This window comes from Mauremys mutica, chromosome 1, assembly GCF_020497125.1.
Source record: "Mauremys mutica isolate MM-2020 ecotype Southern chromosome 1, ASM2049712v1, whole genome shotgun sequence".
In the NCBI taxonomy this organism is placed as follows: Eukaryota; Metazoa; Chordata; order Testudines; family Geoemydidae; genus Mauremys; species Mauremys mutica.
The window spans coordinates 26,268,043-26,288,312 of NC_059072.1; the positions used below are offsets into that span (position 1 = coordinate 26,268,043).

The window sequence follows — 20,270 nt, forward strand, 5'->3', positions numbered from 1 at the left end:
TAATCATTTTAGTTGCCCTTCTCTGATCCTTTTCTAATGCCAGTATATCCTTTTTGAGATGAGGAGACCACATATGGATGCAGTATTCAAGATGTGGGTGTACCATTGATTTATATAAGGGCAATAAGATACTCTCTGTCTTATTCTCTAGCCCCTTTTTAATGATTCCTAACATCCTGTTTGCTTTTTTGACTGCCACTGCACACTGCGTGGACGTCTTTAGAGAACTATCCATGATGACTCCAAGATCTTTTTCCTGGTTCGTTGTAGCTAAATTAGCCCCCATCATATTGTATGTATAGTTGGGGTTATTTTTCCCAATATGCATTACTTTACATTTATCCACATTAAATTTCATTTGCCATTTTGTTGCCCAATCACTTAGTTTTGTGAGATCTTTTTGAAGTTCTTCACAGTCTGCTTTGGTCTTAACTATCTTGAGCAGTTTACTATCATCTGCAAACTTTGCCACCTCAGTGTTTACCCCTTTCTCCAGATCATTTATGAATAAGTTGAATAGGATTGGTCCTAGGACTGACCCTTGGGGGACACCACTAGTTACTCCTCACCATTCTGAGAATTTACCATTTATTCCTACCCTTTGTTCCCTGTCTTTTAACCAGTTCTCAATACATGACAACTTAATTTACGTAAGAGCCTTTGGTGAGGGACCTTGTCAAAGGCTTTCTGGAAATCTAAGTACACTATGTCCACTGAATCCCCCTTGTCTACATGTTTGTTGACCCCTTCAAAGAACTCTAATAGATTAGTAAGACATGATTTCCCTTTACAGAAACCATGTTGACTTTTGCCCAACAATTTATGTTCTTCTATGTGTCTGACAATTTTATTCTTTACTGTTGTCTCAACTCATTTGCCGAGTACTGATGTTAGACTTACTGGTCTGTAATTGTCAGGATCACCACTAGAGCCCTTTTTAAATATTGGCATTACATTAGCTATCTTCCAGTCATTGGGTACAGAAGCCGATTTAAAGGACAGGTTACAAACCATAGTTAATAGTTCCGCAACTTCACATTTGAGTTCTTTCAGAACTTTTGGATGAATGCCATCTGGACCCGGTGACTTGTTACTGTTAAGTTTATCAATTAATTCCAAAATCTCCCCTAGTGACACTTCAATCTGTGACAATTCCTCAGATTTGTCATCTACAAAAGCTGGCTCAGGTTTTTAAACATCCATCATGTTTAAAAATATGTTTAGTTTGTAACACAATTGTATTTGATTGGAAAACATTAACTCTGCAATTATGTTCTTTCCAAAACATACAGGTATAAGCGCATTCCCAGACCATACAGGTTAAGTTAGCACCTGCTGAATCACAGTGCCAATGTTTATTTAACTTAGCAGTTGTTTTGAAGATTTGGGGATGGATCCAATGCATCCTTCATATGATATTCTGTTGGGTTAATCTTAAATGGAGGTCCAAGGAACGGTTTGGTGCACTGGCTAAAATTTGTTTCCATTGGTTAGCAGAGAATAATTGTCCTAGTTCCTGTTCCCATTTTTAGGGAATCTGTGTTTAGTTTATATTTGCTGGCTAAGTTTGCATATAATGTTGTCATAGGTGTTGGCAATCTGAGTAATATTTGGAGAAATGAAAGCAATTCAGGTGGGTCAAGCGAGTGCAGGCATTGGGCCAAACAGATGGGAGATGGCATGTTTAGGCTGGATATAGTGCTACTCCTTCTTATTTTCTAGATTGAACCTTTCTTTTAATATTTGAGAGGAAGTTATTTTCAATAAATTGACTGATGGTCAAAATCCCTTTCCTGATCCAATCTGGCCAGATGAATGTGTTGCCTGCTATGTGGAGTTTCAAATTACCCTAGATAGAGGCCTCACTATATAGAAGGGGGTGATTTTTAAATTTAGTAGACATGTTACACTAAGTATTTTTGGCTGCCACAATAGCTGGTAATTGTTCTTTCAGGGAACTGGTAGTAATCTGAGTCCAGGAGAGCCACTTCCAACTAAACTCAATGAGATCTTTATTGTTTCCTACTTATCCCAATTTATCTTGTAGCCACAGAATTTACCAAAGTTACCTATTGTTTGTTAGGATATAAGAGGTAGGATTGGAACATAACAACTTTATCCATGAAATTAAGGATTTCCCCAACCCAAATTTTATCCAGAGTAAGAAACATATTTGCAATTCACTCTGTCAAAAGTTCTTGCTGCATCAATTGAAATCATTGTATGGAAATTGCCAGAGTTTTGATGGAATGCCATAACATTAATCAGCTGATGGGTGTTATCTGAACCAGGCCTTTTCAAAATAAATTCCACCTGGTAGGGGTGAACCATATTACTTATTACTTTTTCAAGTTTTTTGGCCAATATTTTTTAGAGTATTTTTATATCAGTATTGATTAAAGCGATGGGGCTATAGCTGTTACACTTTTGTGCATCCTTACCCAGTTTTAGTATAGAAATTAGGGTTTCCCTGAGAGTAGGAGGTAACCTACCTTTCTTTAAGGCATCTTCATAAATGAAAACAGTTTAGGGGCCAGAATTTCTTTTAAAGTTTGATACAATTCTATTGGTAGGCCATTAGGGCTGGGGGTCTTCCTGGACTCATTTCCTCCAAGACATTGATTATTTCCTCTGGGAGAGGCCAGCTTGGTCTCCTGCTTTTCTGAGATTTGTGAGAGGTTAAGAATTTTAACAAAATTATTCAGTTCTTCAGGTGGTGAATCATTATTGTAAATAGCTTGGTAAAATTTCAAAAATTGATCATTGATCTCCTTTTGACTACTAATAAACTGCCCTTGATCTGATTTGGGTGATACTTTTTGGGACCTTTGACCTCCCACTATGAATCTGTTTGTAAGAATTTTCTCTGTTCTCTCCCTCGACTCCCTGTACCTTTGTTTGAGTCTAAAAAGGGCAAATTCTGCTTGTGCTGAAGTCAGCCTATTTACATCATGCCAAAGATTAATTAATTTTTTAAAGATTTTCTTGGGAGGGGTAGTGTGCACATTCTAAATCCATAGCTTCCAATTGTTTGGTTAATTCCAGGAGCTGAGCCTGGCTAGCTCTGTTCCTACACACTGAGTAGGAAATGACCCTGCACCTAACAAAGACTTCTAGTGTATCCAATAGGGTGAATTGGGATATCCCTAGTGTATAATTTGTTTAAAAGAAAACCTGAATTTATTCTGTGGCATAGTTCTGAAAATGTTTATATTTCAACAGAGAGGAGTTCAGTCTTGACCTTTTACAGATCCAGTTTATCTCAGGGTGGGGGGGAATTGTAGTATCACTGGTGCATGTGTAACCCACACACTTCCTGAGTGTGGTGCTCTGTCCCCCTCTAGTGGCACTGAGACCACTTAGGCCTGGTCTACACTAGGACTTTAATTCGAATTTAGCAGCGTTAATTCGAACTAACCGCTCAACCGTCCACACCAGGAAGCCATTTAATTCGAACTAGAGGGCTCTTTAGTTCGAATTTGGTACTCCACCCCGACAGGTGGAGTAACGCTAAATTCGACATGGCTAGCTCGAATTAGGCTAGGTGTGGATGCAAATCGAACTTAGTAGCTCCGGGAGCTATCCCACAGTGCACCACTCTGTTGACGCTCTGGACAGCAGTCCGAGCTTGGATTCTCTGACCAGCCACACAGGAAATGACCCGGGAAAATTTGAATTCATTTTCCTGTCTGGGCACTTTGAATCTGACGTCCTGGCTGGACATCGGGGCGAGCTCCGCAGCACCTGCAACGATGCAGAGCTCTCCAGCAGAGGAGTTCATGTTATCTGTGAATAGAAAGAGGGACCCAGCATAGACTGACTGGGAACTCTTCGATCTGATCGGTGTGTGGGGCGAGGAGTCTGTGCTTTCGGAGCTGCGCTCCAAAACAGGGAATGCGAAGACCTACGAGAAGGTCTCCAAAGCCATGAGAGACAGAGGATACAGGCGGGTGCAACGCAGCGCCGCATGAAAATCAAGGACCCCAGACAAGGCTACCAAAAAATCAAAGCGGCAAACGGACGCTACGGAGCCTGCCACCACTGCCCCACCAGTGACCGTGGACTCTGACGATGGGACAGTGTCGACGGCCAGTTCCTCGGTGATGTTCGCGGACGGGGAAGATGAGGAAGGGTTTGTGGAGGACGAGGCAGGCGAGAGCGCTTACAACGCTGGTTTCCCCGACAGCCAGGATCTATTCATCACCGTCACGGAGATCCCCCAACAACCCTCCCCGGCCATTAACCCGGACCCTGAATCAGGGGAAGGAGCAGTCGGTAAGTGCTTTAACCATGTTAACTTTTATTCTTAATATAACAGGAATCTTAACTGTGTGAAAAGGAGGTCTCTCTAGATATGGGGATAGAACAGAAATCATCCTTGGAGATCTCCACGAAGCTCTCCTTGCGTTAATCGAAAAGCATCAGCAGGAGGTTCCTGGGGAGAGCTGCCTTATTGGGTGCTCCGTGGTAGCACAGTTTTCTGCGCAAGGCTTTCATGAGGTACTCAGGGAGCACTGCCTCCCCGAGCACGGCTGCATCGGGCCCTGGTTCGTGCTAGCTTTCACGCAGCATGCGCTCTCTATCTCCTTCAGTGACCCTCCTCAGGGTGATCTCGCTCGGAGACTCCTGCACCTAATTAGGGTAATTACTGTAATTTTACGCCTGGTCCAAAGTATTTTTAAAAAATCTACGGACAGACGGCATAGCACAGACTCAGCACGCAGCTGCGTGACGAGCGTAACGGAAAGCCAAAGAATATAATGGACGCTCATGGAGGGAGGGGGGAATGAGGACGCAAGGTATCCCACAGTTCCTGCTGTCTCCGAAAAGTATTTGCATTCTTGGATGAGCTCCAAATGCTTCTAGGGTCAAACACAGTGTCTGCGGTGGGTCAGGGCATAGTTCGGCAATTTGCGCACACACCCCACCCACCACCAGAAGTGAAAACAATCCTCTGTTGACTCTTTTACATGTCACCCTATCTTTACTGAATGCTGCAGATAGACGCGATGGTGCAGCACTCAACACCAACATCCTTGCTCCCCCCACGCTATGGATGGCTGATGGTACAGAAAGATGGAAATCCGTCCTCATCATCAGCCTATTGGCACATGGGGCAGTGCAAAAGGGCTGGTAACCATGCCGACTAGCATCAGTAAGGTCGATCAAGGGCGCCTGTCCCTAATTTTTGATGGCAGATGGTGCAATATGGCTGGTAACCGTCCTCATCATTGCAACAGGGGGCTGAGCTCCATCAGCCCCCACCCTTCATTGTAAATAAAAGATTCAATTGCCCCTGGACTAGCAGAGGGATGATGGGCTCCTTCATCCACACCCCTTAATGTCCTGCCTGGACTATCATTGCAGCTGGAGGCTTCCTTCCACTCATTTCTCACAAACAAGTCACTGTGTCTTATTCCTGCATTCTTTATTACTTCATCACACAAGTGGGGGGACAATGGTATGGTAGCCCAGGAAGGCTGGGGTAAGAACGGAATGAACAGGTGTTGTTGTTGCAGGAGCACCCCCTGTGAATAGCATACAGCTCATAATTTATGCAGGATCGGACACAGAGCAGCTGTGCTCTCTGGTTCTATGATACAGTGGTTCTCTAGTACACTTGCCCATAATCTAGGCAGGACTAATTCTATTTTTAGATACCAAAAAGGAGGGATTGACTCAGGGAGTCATTCCCAATTTTTGCTTTTGCGCCCCTGGCTGCTCGGCCAGGGGCACTTATGACAGCACCAAATGGGGCAGTGCAAAAGGACAGGTAACCATGCCCATCTTATTACCATCTTATTACCAATGTATGGTATGGTAGATGGTACAATATGGCTGGTAACCATCTCTGCTGTCATGCAAAAGCAAAAGCATGCTGCTGTGTAGCGCTGCTGGCCCCCCTCTATCAGCGGCATCTAGTACACATACGGTGACATACACAAAAGGCAAAACAGTGTCCATGGTTGCCACGCTATGGCGTATGCCAGGGCAAATCTGGGAAAACAGGCTTGAAATGATTGTCTGCCGTTGCTTTCCCGGAGGAAGGAATGACTGGCGACATTTACCCAGAATCCACCGCGAAAATGATTTCTGCCCCAGCAGGCACAGGGGTCTCAACCCAGAATTCACAGAGACAGCCTAGACTCAGTTAATTGTTCGCAAAAATGTATCTTTGCAAGGAATTAACTCCCTGTTTCCCATCTCACAGCTTCCACTGTCTCCAGACCTGCCACAGCATCCCCCTCGCAGAGGCTGGCAAAGATTAGGCGGCGAAAGAAAAAGACAAGGGACAAGATGTTCGAGGAACGTATGGGCTGCTACCTAGCAGAGGCGGACCAGCAGAGCCAGTGGAGGGAGACAGTCTCTCTGTGCCAGTGCTCACACAGCGAACGGGAGGAGAGGTGGCGTGAGGAAGACAAGCAGGCGACTGAAACAATGCTTGGACTAGTGAGGGAGCAAACGGACACGCTCAGGCGCCTTGTGGATGTTCTGCAGGACCGCAGGAGGACAGAGACACCCTGCAGTGTATCTGCAACCGCACTCCCCCGCCACAAAGTCCCATACCCCCCTCACCGAAAATAATCAGGAGGAGGGGCGGCCGGGGACGTGAATACTGTCACTGCACCACAGCACAGTGCTCAAGTACCCAAAAGCTCTCATACCCTACATTTGCCGAAGTCCTTCACTTCCAGACTCACAGTAGTCCCAATCCCAGTCCCATCCCCTAACTGTCTACTTAATTAATACAAATGCTTTGCTGTTAATTACTGTTTCCGTTATGTTTTTTCAAAGAAGACTGTGTTTGAATGGGGGGCATGGGGAAAGGGGTGGTTAATTGCATAGGACAGTCACCTTTCCCAGGGTACAGACACGGGGGCAGGATCAGCAGCGGGTCACACACACGGTGCAGTCAGTAGGCACCCTGGTCGGTTTTTGGAGGTGGTTTCCAGGATCTGTGTGGGCGGGGGAGATGTGACTTTGCAGCGTGGGAGGGCGGTTACAGATCTTATACAGCGGTCCTTGTCCTGGACCGCTGAGTCACGCAGCTGAGGAATCTGTATCCGTCCTCCTCCACCACAAGGTCACATATCCGCCCGCACACAGAATTCCATAAAGAGGGATGGCAGGTTCCGTTGAAAGAAGCATTCCGGCACTGCGGACCGCTCTCGGAGCAGGAGCCTGTCATTCCTTGAGTTTAGAGGCGGTCTTTACATCACCGCACACCCTAGCCAGCACAGCCTGCGTCCCAGTTTCAACCCTTTCACGAAAAGTCATGAATAAAGAAACCTTTGTTAAGTAATAATGGGACATGTATTTTATTTTTACACGTGTGCTGGAAGTGGGGGTAACGGGGTGAACGGGGTATGTAACCGAAGAGGAGAGTCAACAGTAACTGGGTAAAGAAACAGGGGCAGGTTCAGCTTCTCTGTAAAGAAACTGAACAGTCACAGGTCACGCTGCTCGCTGCTCGCTGCTCGCTGGTATTTGAAGAGTTCCTTTTCGCTGTCCCAGGCGCCTGTATAGGGCTTCATGAGCAAGTGCATTAGCGGGCAGGCTGGGTCCCCGAGGATGACTATAGGCATCTGCACATCCACAACAGTTATTTCGTGGTCCGGGAAGAAACTACCTTCCTACAGGCGTCTGAGCAGCCCACAGTTCCTGAAAACACACGCATCATGAACCTTGCCCGGCCACCCGACGTTGATGTTTGTAAAACGTCCCCTATGGTCCCCCAGTGCTTGCAGCACCATTGAAAAGTAGCCCAATTTCTCATTAGCTGACTGTGGAAGAGGTGGACGATAAAGTGCGAGGAGGAGAAAACGGCGATGATCGCAGCGGGCTCCGTGCTTGCAGTGCTGTGGCGTCCGCGCTGTCACTGACCAGAAAAGTGCACGAACAGATTGCCCGCAGGCGCTTTCAAGGAGGGAGGGAGGGAGGTTGTGATTGACGGTTCAATGACGACACTTACCCAAAACCACCCTCGACACATTTCTCCCCCCAGCAGGCATTGGGGGCTCTACCCAGCATTCCAATGGGCAGCGGGGACTGCGGGAACTGTGGGATAGCTTCCCACAGTGCACCGCTTTCAAAGTCGACGCTGGCCCCGTGAATGTGGACTCAGAAATTCGAATTAGTGTATTTAGTATGGATACACAAATTCGACTTCATAAGGTCGAATCCACAAATTCGAACTAAGTTGATTTGAAATAGTCTTGTAGTGTAGACAAGGCCTTAGAGATTAATGAGGCTGCTACAGCCTTAACTGAGAGCCATGTGGCTTTTAGCTCATGCAGTAGAGACTTATGCATTTAGCTCCAGAGGTCCCAGGTTCAATCCTGCCTGCTGATAACTGGGATGTGTCAGTATTACACATGGTCAGAGATCATGATAGACAATTTCATTATTAAGCACCGAGTCCACCAGATCTGTAAGAAATCTATTGATTAATAGGAATGTGGGGAGAAAAAAAATGTAAAATTCCTCATTGTAGGGGTCTGCAACCATCATACATCTTTCAACCCTGATTCTTCCATATAACCTTTAATAATGTTTCTTGCATTGATTGTGCACACGGGGCTTGGCCTGACTTATCTAAAAAGCCACACCTCATTAAATCTCCTGCTATGATAATTGATTATAGTGGGATACTAATTTGGAAAAAACTTGTTAAAAAAACTTGGGTATACATAAAGTCAAAGATCTTAGTATTCTCCATCAAAAAGCTACCTTCCTCATCTTTATTTACATCTAGAATTTGTGAAATTGAGTCTCTTGTGAAACACTATTGTTACATCTTTTGTGAGGAGGAGGAGAAATTGTTGAACACACCTTTCCCCATCCACTCCTTCCTAAATTTCTCTGCCTCCAAGTCATTCAGATGAGTTTTCTGTAGGAAGAGAACATCTGCTTTCAGTATTTTTAGATGAGCGATGATACTTTTTCTTGTTATTTGTTGACTCACCCCTTTGATGTTCCAGGAAACAAAATTTATAATATTAGCCATAAGGAGTGCTGAGGTAAAATATCTCTTTATCAGGCACCTGAATAGTGTCATTACTTGGGTCATACACCCTCACCGCCCTGAGTTATGAAGTGGAGTCAAAAGGGAACAGAGGAAGGGAGGCCAGCAAAGGTAGAAGATAGGTATAACACGAGAAATAGAAATGATCAAAATTGACCAAGGATTACTTAAAATATACATAACTGTTACCCAAACTGAAATAGGATTGAATGTCTAGGAAACTTGCAAGGGGATGGCCTCATCACTTTCTTCCCCCAAAATACCCAGCTGGGATATACCTAGAGTCCAATTAAGTTTATCAAGAGGAAATAGTCTCACGCCAAGGGCAGCCATGGTTTCTGCACTATTCACAACAAAAAAGGAGGAAGATGGCTAGCATCTCAACTTAAGAGCAAGTCTACGGTGGAGATATGAGAAAGATGTACAAATTTAAATAATCTTATTCCAATATAACTGAATTATTTGCAAATAAGGGTTCACTAGCAGAACAATTCTGCCAAAATTTCACCGCCCCCCTACCAGTGCCTTGTCCATACTGGATTATAGGGTGAATGTATTACCCCATAGTTTGATCAGCAATGTAAATCAGCATAACATATTTTTCAACTAATTGAACAAAAATAAAAACTAAAGAACCTGAACTATTATTGAAAAAAACAACTAACAGTCTCATACTAACACATTCTCAGGAATTTTGGTGACTCATAACCAGAATAATTATTCATGGATAGGATTTTAGAAGATCAGATTTCTTTACAGTTTGAATTGAAAAGAGTTGTTTTAATGCATCCTGTCTATGTCTTCTGCGGGGGGCTTTTATTGTAGTAAGATTAGATACCTTCCAGCTTCTTCTGCTATCATAAAATTAAGCATCTTGCCTTCCTTTTTCACTTTGAAAGTAGCAGGGAAGTAAACAAAGTAGTCCAAGCCCAGTCCTTTGATAGGGCTCTTGATGTACTGAATGTATCCCTCCTGTCCTTGGTGTAAAAAATCTGCAAAAATCATCAGCCTGTGTCCGTTCCATGTTCGGTTTTTAAGTTCACTGGGTTTTTTAAGAATGAGTTTCTTAATATTGTATTTTAAAAACCTTACAATTATGGCCAAGGCTTTGCCTTTGTAGAGGCTTTTGGGGCAAGGGAGCAGTGGGCTCTCTCAATATCTAAATTCTGATCAGGAGGGAGAGACTGACATCACTGACAGAATGGTGCATAAAAATTGCACACACCTCCCTTTTTCCAACCCCTCTGGGAGACCTACAATTTTCAGATTGTTTCTTCTTGATCTTCCCTCAAGATCATTAACCTTCTCCTGCAGTGCTTTAATAGTCATTTCCTCTTGCTCTGAGGTTATATTTATAGTAATCACTGTGTTCTGTAGTGAGAAGATTCTGTTCTCGGCGTCCTCTAGTCTTGACGCTAATCCTTGCAAATTAGCTTCATGTGTGCTAGTAATATTTTTGATCTCAGTTTTATCTTCAAATATTTTTCTCAAGATCCCAATCTCAAGTGACCACACTGTTGTAGCCAGTCCATAATTTCATCTAGTCTCAGAGGAATAGCCTTTCCCTGGTCAGAGGACTGACAGCTTCTGTTTTTTAGGATTTTGTAGAAAGTCTGGAGACGGAGAAGCATCCATAATGATATTACATTAAAAGAACAGAGTTGTAGAAAAAATCTCATGAATATAAAATGGGGGGGAAAAGCTGATGGTTATGGATTTTAGAAGGTGGGGAAGGGAGATGTAAAGTTATGCAGCCACTATCCCTCTAACAGCTCCTGGAAGTCAACAGCACAAAGCCATTCTATTCTAGTCTTACACTGTGCTCATCACCATAGTATGTGAGCACCTGGGTGTGAACAGGAAACAAAGGGGTAGATTTTGATCTAAGTTTCACCAGTGCAGATTGTGAAGATTTTGGGAATTTGTTGGTAGAGCTCATGAATTGTGAGATATTAGGGGCTTTTTATATGCATCTGTGTCAGACTGCAGACTCCATTTTGGATGTGGGGTTCTTTACCTTCTTTGTTACCTCTTTACCTTCATGTTGGACTGAAATTCCAACAGGGTAGTGGTATAGGCCCGACAATAGGGGGTCGTTAAATCTGGATTGTCCTCCACTGAGATCTTTCTAGACAAAAGGCTGGCAGGGGAGACATCACCTAACAATGAAATCACTAGGCAGGACTCTGTGGTAGGACTCTGGTCACTTGTGGAGGCTGACCAGGGAGTCACTTGACTGAGGGACTGGAATTTTATAAGAGGCAGAAACTGCTCCATTTGTGCTATTTTTTTGGACAATTTTCACCAGCTTGAGAAGTGGGAAGCTTCTGCAGGAGCTGGATGAGGCAAAGGGGATGGGGGGGGGACCCTTCCTACATGAACACTGATGGTCCTTCAAAGACTCCCAAGGGAAGGATGGGCTAGTGTGAGGGGCAATGCTTGTAAGGTTTATTATTTTTGTCTGGATCAGTGCATTTTTGTGTGACTAACAGTGTCTCTGTGTTAAGTTCTATTCCTATCACATGCTTCCTGAGAGAGTTAAACTATAACCCAGAAGGCTCATGTCTTGAGTGGGATTCTGGGAGAGAGTGTGTCTATGCTACTGGGATATATTGGTGATCAGCACTGGACCTGGGGGCCTAGAGAGGTGGGCTAAGAGGCTCACTTCTGTGAAAGGGTAACAGATAAGGAACTTCCCATAAACATCTGCAAAGATACCTGATTATCCACCTTCAAATCCCTCCTCAGAACTCCCCTTTGCCATGATGCCTACAAAAAACCTTGACAACGGTTAGGCTGTTGGTATACTGTGAACACTGCCTACCATGGTGACTTCTTGTTTCCCCCCTTCTGTCTGTATCCATCTGTTATCTTATCTTGTGCTTAGATTATAAACTCCTTGGGGCTGGGATTGTCTGTTCTGTGTTTGTACTTTACCTCGTATACTTGGTCCATGACGAGTATACCTAGTATGCCAGGTCCATGACTAGGTCTCCTAGGTACTATGGTAATAGTTTTTGTTATGTTTTTGAAAAACCCAGTCAGTGGCTGGGTTTCTCTTGGACAGAGAAATGAGTTTCCAATTTTTCTAAGATCCCTCAACAAATAAGGGATTGTTAGCAAAGGAACCTTTGTTCTCTGGTAACTCAGAAGCATTGATGGAGCAGAACTGTAATGGGGAAAAAGTTGGACAACTTCCCCTCCAGTGACATACTTAGAGAGGAGAGGAAATGGAGTCATGTATGTTTTGCTCAGTTCCTGCCCCACTTTCCTACAAATCCCCCCCATCCCTCAATAATTCCTCCCCATAGGTGTTCCACCAGGTCAAATGAGGGGGCTCAGGGATTCCCCTTCCCTTCACTGCTCCCTGTTCAAGGGAAGGAACTCATAACTCCTCTCCCTCCCCATGCTGCCTCCAGCCTCATGCTTTCCCTTGATGCTGCTGCTTCTATGGCAAAAGGGAAGGTCAGAGGAGAGTGTGAAGAGGAAAAGAGGAGGTCAGAGGCATGCAGTAGGAGGTGTAGGGGGGCTTCAACTCAGCTCCCAACATCCCTCCATTTCTTTCCCTCCTACAAAACATGGTTGCACTGACTCCATGTCAATCCTTGCACACTGTTCCTGAATCCTCTGCCCACCTCCTCAACCTGTGGGTCTTCCGCCAAAGTCTGCCTTTTTGGGGAAAGGAGAGGTAGCATGGGAGGAGCAGGCTGTACTGGTTAGGCAGAGAGAGAGAGAGGAGGCAAGGTGATGATGCTGGGGTAGTGAAGAGACTGACATACAACCAGTGTTTTCTGTGGCTAGTTTAATCATTGCCAAGGATCCAGAGGCAGTGGCAGGGGAGAGCTGGGGCTGTAGAATATAAGGATGCTGAGAAATAATGGTTTAAAATACAAGAAAATTGGCTGTCCCAAAACTTTGTTAATGCAGAGTTTAGTCTGGCTGGTGGTGCCTCATGCTCTTTCAGAATGTCTAGTTCAGCTGCACTCAAACCTCTGAAAACCAGGAAGTGAAGAACTGAGATAATAAAAACATAAACCTCTGAAAACCAGCAAACGTGCCAGTAACACATATACTAGCACTCTACCTTTACAGATGCTACAGAACACTTTGGGAATCGAACGCATGAGCACCATAGGACTAAGTCTAAGCACTTCTCTTTGCTATGGCAAAGCTCAGGCTTAGATCAGGCATAGTGCACAGGAGTTGCCTACACTCAAACACTCCGCCTACTCCACACATATCACCCCAGACTTGCAAAATATTACCACCACGTCATCCTTCCCTGAGGATTCCTTCTGAGAAATTGCCTTCACTTTACTCCTTACTAAGCCCTGGAGACCATTGCCATGTATTCCGCTAGACTGCTGACAATGCCCAAGGCAAGCAGACACTCTTGTGCACCTGTACTGAGACAACCTACAGAATTCAGTGCTGAAATGAGGCATACTTGATCCCTCAAGGTACACGTGCTTCTCCTCAATCACAATGACAGGTCTGCTAACCAGGGCCGGCTCCAGACCCCAGCGCGCCAAGCGCGCGCTTGGGGCGGCATTTTGCCGGCAGGGCAGCAGGCAGCTCCGGCGGACCTTCCGCAGTCATGCCTGCGGGAGCTCCACCGGAGCCGCAGGACCAGCGCACCCTCCGCAGGCACGTCTGCAAGAGGTCCCCCGGAGCCGCGGGACCGGCGACCGCCAGAGCGCTCCCCGCGGCGTGCCGCCCTGCTTGGGGCGGCCAAATTCCTAGACCCGCCCCTGCTGCTAACCCACCCCAGATGATCCCTCCACCTTTAGCACAGGTACACCTACCACAGTTCAAATCTGGAACATAATACAAACATTCACACCATCTCATAATCCTCTTCATGTCTACTTATTATGGCACCACCCTTACTGAACTATTCCCAATAGCTATTGACAGGGCCAGCGGGCACAGTTCAGGTAGCATTGCCAAAGTGGGGTATATTTTAACTTTGTATTTCCTGGTTTTCAGAGGTTTGAGTGTAGCTGAATTTGACATTCTGAAGGGGCCTGGGGTCTGGCAATCATACCTGCATTAGCAATGTTTTGGGTAGTTAATCTGGAGTAACATGAGTGACCTCAATGAATGATTCATACCTGTGTCAGATGGTAATCAGACCTACTGGTCTCATTGGAGTTACTCTGTTGCCAATGAGATAAGAATCTTGCCCATCAGGCGCAGGAGAGTGTGGAGCTGATGTCAGATATCTTAGGAACAGACTCTGGCACACTCACCACTGCTGAATACCACCTTACTCTGAGTAATCACAAGGGTATGAAACTTTGCCCAAGTGGACTACTTGTGTAGTAAACGTACTACTCAAGATAGGTAAGGGTGGCAGATTCTGGCCTTAGGGAGGACACAATAGACAAGCTGCAAAATCTTGTATCTTGTTTCCCCAGCAGTACTATTGAAATGAACAAGGCAGGAGTTAATGTATACAGTACATTTCCCAATACTACTTTTTAAAGTGCTTGCTCTGCCTCTTGCAAAAATTCAAAGCTTATATTGAGTCTCAATTTAAAGGTATGGAGATTACAGTAAAATATTTTTAAATCCTCATTCAAAACCCTTTATACTTTAATGTAAACCTATTTATTTAAAAACATGGCATAATTTACCATAATTTTGATATTATGACAATGTTAGAAGCCGTCTTCTTATCAAACCATAAAATATTTTTATTGAACATTTTATTCTAGTGAAGTACTAACCTGCCATGCTGGAAATTATTGTTCCTGCTGAGATTAAAGTGGTACTAAAATGCAAACCAATGCTAGTTTTGGTTTGTAATAAAACAGCCATGAAAAGACCATTTTTCATTCTTTGGTGGAGCACTGGTAAAAGTGTCAGTGCATATAATAGAGAACCTATTTCATTTTTGCTTTAATCAATTTATACTTTGTTTTAATTTTTTCATTATCTTCACTAACTTTTGAATGAATGCATTAATATTGATAAAAACACGGATAAAAAGTGGAACGTACTGGCTTTTTAACATTAAAGAAGAAATCTCTATGGGAATTTCCGCTGCATTCTCCTCAATGTAGTATTTAGACACCTTACAAATATTAATGTACAATATTAAGCCTTACAACACACCTGTGCATGAAGGAAGTGTTACTCACGTTCTAGGGCCTGATCCAAAGCAAACTGATTTTGGTTACCCATTCAGCCAGCTTTGGATCAGACTCTTCCTGAGGAACAGAGAAGTTAAATGATTTACTTAGGGGCACATAGGAAGTCTTCAACAGAACCAGGAATAGAACCCAGATATCCTGATTCCCAGGCCTGTAACACAAGTTAATCCATTCTCCCTCAGGAAGAAACCCATTCTTTTAAAAGTCCTTGGGTGAAATCCTGCCCCATTGTAGTCAATGGAGTTTTGTCCTTGCTTTCAGTGGGGCCAGGATTTCACCCCTTGTTTTTAAGGCATCTAAAATAGGGAGAACGGACACATTAACCACCCAAATCAATAGATAAAAACATTTAAGTAAAAATTTAAAGAAAACAAAATGATGAGTAATGAAAATGGAGAAAATGTCTCTGGGTCAAAATGCATTAACATGTTTTTTTTTTTAAATATTACAAACCTAATTTTCTCCAGCTGAATCCAATCTGCAGAGTTATTCCTGGTATAGGACACAATGATGCTGGGATCTGTGTAACTAAAGCGACATGAACCTGAACCTGTGAAGAGCAATACAATTAAATGTGTTATAACACAACGAAGCAATACATTATCCTTCAATAACAGCAGCTTCTGACGAAGCCCTTGTCACCAATATCACTTTTCCATATTTTAAATTCTTTGATTGATGAAAAAAATTCCTGTGATCTGTTGCTGAAAATAATGCATGCTTTGAGTCAGAAATAACGCAGAAATGATAAAGCACAACACTGCAGTGTAATCTGCTGTAAATTTCCCATGGGAACCCAAAATAAATTACCGAACAGACCCCTTGCAAAAAAAAAATGCATGTGTTATGTTGAAACAAAACCTAAATATTAGAGACTAATTCACACATCACTTTTTAAGGGGGAACATTAAAAGGCTGCTTTAGACCCAAAGAATAATACATGAAACAAAATATACTAAATGTTAGAAAAATATATGCAAAATTCCTTGAGTTCTCTAAGAGGGAAATGTACTATAGCAACTATAAAGAATAAAAATGCTGCAGAATGTCAAGAAAAATTAAAAACCAATCCTAAAAGCAACTTTGTAGTATTGTTATATTAAAAAGAGATTTTTAAGTCTATACAAGGAAAATGAAAATGAGAAATCATAGCGTAAGCTCACTAAAGCTTACAAATAACAAACTTTTGTCACTGATCTGGGAATCAGAAAGTATTTTACTTAAAAAATGTGAATTAATTAAGTCCTATGACACTCCTGCAAGGTAGGTTAATATATTTATTTATTTATGATTTCTCAATGGGCATCTCTAGGAGATGACACAAAATAAATATAAAAATTTATTACAGAACAATCAAAATAACAAAAACCGAACCCCCAAATTCAACCAACATAATGCAATAAACATCCAGCCAGGTAATCAAATTCAACAACAACATGTCACCTTCTCCAGAACATAATTATGATGTACAACTTAACTAACCACAATCACACATACATACCCCCCCGCAAAAAAACCAAAAAACAACAAACCAAACCAAACAAAACAAAAAAGCAGATCAAAAAACCAGATGAATCTTGCTGTGTGCTCTGTAGGCCAAAGTTTTGGCTATTTTGTACCAACAATGAAGAGTAAGTTACAAAAGGGGAGGACCATCTCCTATAAAAAAAGCTTCAGACATCATTTTAAAGAAAAGGGACTCCCTGTTGAGTGCTTCCTCTGATCACAGCTGCCATAGAATCACATGAAGACAGACATGGTAGGTAGGTAGGATGTTATATCCTTGGGGCAGCCGATGTAGGAAGCAATCACTTGAGGCCAGAGAGCAGGCAGCTAACCAAAACCTCCATTTTATTTACAGATATACAGAGAGCTCACTCAGCCGGTTGAAACCGGCTGAGCTATCCCTTAATAGTCTAACTCAGTTGCCATAGTAACAAAACCCATGACAACCAAATACACAACATAGGAAGATTCCAAACTATTTAGGGCTTTGTAGGTAAGCATGTAGGTGATAATGTACAGAGCAGTAAATTGCTGCACAGAGAATGCCAACATTTTCAGACATGGCTGCCTAACACTAAGACACCTGAAACTATACTTAGGCACCTAAATAAATGGCCTGATTTTAGAACGTACCAAGCACTCTCATTCAAATAAACAGTAACTCAGGCCACAAATTTACTTTCCCTGCAATTCAGTGGTAGAACTGGGAACACAGAATCCAAAGTATCTTGATTTTCAAATCTGGACTATATCTTAAGACCTAGACCACACCCGATTCCAGAAGGGAAATCGGAGGGTGAAGTCCTAGCTCCACGGAAGTCAATGGGAATTTTGCCATCAACTTCCGGCGCGGGGGGGGGGGGGGTGGTGGAGGATTGCTCCCAGACTCTTTTGAGTGTCTTTGAAATTATCCAGTGTATTTCTTTCTCATACCAATATTTTTTATTAAATTGTTAAATCATTACTATGAAAACCATAGTAAAGTTTTAAACCACTACAACTATGCTGAACATGTTCAGCCAGCTTGGTATGGGTACTACTGCAACAAGGCTGAAAATAATTAATGTTGCAGAGCCAAGTTGCCACCTCGTACTCCAAAATGGCTAGAAAGCAACTGTCTGTTGTTTATTTTGACCGACGTGGCAATTTTCCCCTACTGTTTTAAAAACAAATGAAGTAAAAAAATGTTTAATTTGTACCCATCTGCTGGGATAGTCTGCTTTACTGAATGGGCATCTGTTGTTGGCTCTTACATTTGTATCACTTAGGGGTTCAAAACTTTAATCATACTCATTTATTTTATTTCAGAGGAATTCAGTTCAAAACCAATGAACTTCAACTAGTTTATAATCACCAAAGCTGGCAAGAGGCTGACAGGCCAAACTGCAGTGTTATTGAGTTTGATGTGTAGAAAAAGGAGAAGGAAGAAGTGCATACATGATAAAGATATCCAGTAAAATAGACCTAAGGAAATGATCTTTGCATAATTCCAACTATTGTTAAAGTCTGCTTTATGTGTTGGACTTTTCAAAAAACAAAACAAATCAAACTACGCCACTGAAAAAAATGCAAGTGGGAAAGATTCTGTTTCATAAATATAAAGCAAAGTGGGAAGGGTCACTGCAGGAAATGTAGATTGTCTAACAATTCTGTAAAAATGAAAAATGTTACCTGAGAAACCTGCATATCTCACGTAACTGTCTAATGATATCACTTAATTCCTGAAAGAAATGGAAGCACTGGGAAGGGTCTGTGCAAGGCAGATAAGGTGCTTCACTTTTGTTATTGTATAAAGAGAGCCATAGAGGAGGGGTGATAAGGGAAAGAGAGAGGTTTTTCAGTTCTAATAAACGAGACAGGACAAATTAAGATTGGGAAAGTCAACAAGACCAGCATATGCAGCAAAGATGTTTTGATGACCAATAATTATGCTTTCATTAATGTTCAACTTCTTTTTATATACATTCTTTTCTCAAACCCCAAATAAGAAAATCAGATCCTTTATAACCTAAGGGCCCAGTTCTGCAAACCCTTACTCACAAAGGGTACATTTACGGAGCAAATCAAACAACAAAAACTCTGTGGCAGCACGTTTCAAGGTATGTCTACATTGCAATAAAACACCTGCAGCTGGCTTGGGTCAGCTGACTCGGGGTTACAGGGCTCAGGCTACCAGGTGATAAAATTGCAGTGTAGCCCTTCAGGCTTGGCTCCAACCTGAACTCAAACATGAACACTTCAATTGTATAGCCCCACAACCTGAGCCCCGGGACCCCAAGTCAGCTGACCCGGCCAGCCACAGGTGTTTTATTGCAGTGCAGATGTTCCTTTAGAGCCTTGGGCCAACTGACTTGGCCATACAAAGCTTGTGCTATGGGCTAAAAATAGCATTATAGATGTTTGGGCTCAGGCTGGAGCCCGGGCTCTAAAACTGCTACTTATCACCTCTCAGAGCCCAGGCTCCAGCTTGAGCCTGAATGTCAGCACTGCTATTTTTAGCCCCAGGGCATAAGCCCCAATCAGTGGACCTGTGCTCTGAGACTCACTGCTGGAGGGGTATTTTTGTTTTTGTTTTTGCTGTGTAGGTTGTACTGAAAGGGAAGGTGATATTAATCCCCGTGAAGAAGGTCAGCACAAGGCCCAGGCATTATTCAGTGCTACTTGAGCCCTGTTATTGTTTACTAAATGGTGCCTGGACCTTGTGGTCACCCGCTACGCAGAAGTGACTTTCAGCCATAACTCTTGCATATATTAATAATTTGTTGGTATGAATGGGAGCTGAGAGTGCTCAACATCTTGAAGGTTCTCCAACTTTTGTATTGGTGACCCCTTTCACACAGCAAGCTTATGAGTGTGACTCCCTGCTCATAAATTAAAAACCAATTTTTAAATATTTAACACTATTATAAATGCTGGAGGCAAAGCAGGGTTTGGGGGTGAAGGCTGACAGCTCGCAACCCCCCACATAATACACTTGCGTTCCCCTGAGGGGTCACAACCCCCAGTTTGAGAACCCATGGTTTATGTCTTCAATCCTATTAAATTAACTCTAAAATTTAAAAGTAAATTATCAACAATTATCATACAGGATATCTGAAATACTAGTTATTTGCTATTCTTGGCATAGTCTTGAAGGGTTAACTACAATAGGAACACAATTGCACACAACTGTGTTTATTTAAATATTATGAAAAGTCAATCGATAAAGCAAGCTATTCAGGATTACTGAAGACACTTTTGGAAACCTGCAAGTTTGATATCTGCATTTATTTATCTAGATACAAAAATATATCTTGACTTTGTTTAAACATATATGAGAATTTTTATTCAAGTAATAGAGAAACAGAGATTGAAGGCAGAATCTCTGGAGGAAGGGGGAATGAAAATGTCCTTCAGACTGCTTCCAGAGATGGTAATAAACAGTTTGTCAGTTTCAAGCAGAGAAGAAAGGGCAGGATATACACTATAAATCTTCAGTCCCAGTGCCCTCTATAGTAGAGAATCTAGGGGACTAGGTAAAATCCACTGAATGATGTCATTTACTAAAGGACTCTGGATATTGTACAATTTAATTCAAGAAT

General features: G+C 42.8%; 1 protein-coding gene across 1 annotated transcript in view; it reads right to left on the minus strand.

Annotated features, from left to right (window-relative positions):
• RELN (reelin) overlaps positions 1-20,270 on the minus strand; it is a 473,567-nt gene that overhangs the window by 206,368 nt on the left and 246,929 nt on the right. The window contains exon 9 of the mRNA XM_045031243.1: positions 15,637-15,733. Within this exon, the coding sequence (XP_044887178.1) occupies positions 15,637-15,733 (97 nt within the window). The remainder of the gene's footprint in view (positions 1-15,636; positions 15,734-20,270) is intronic.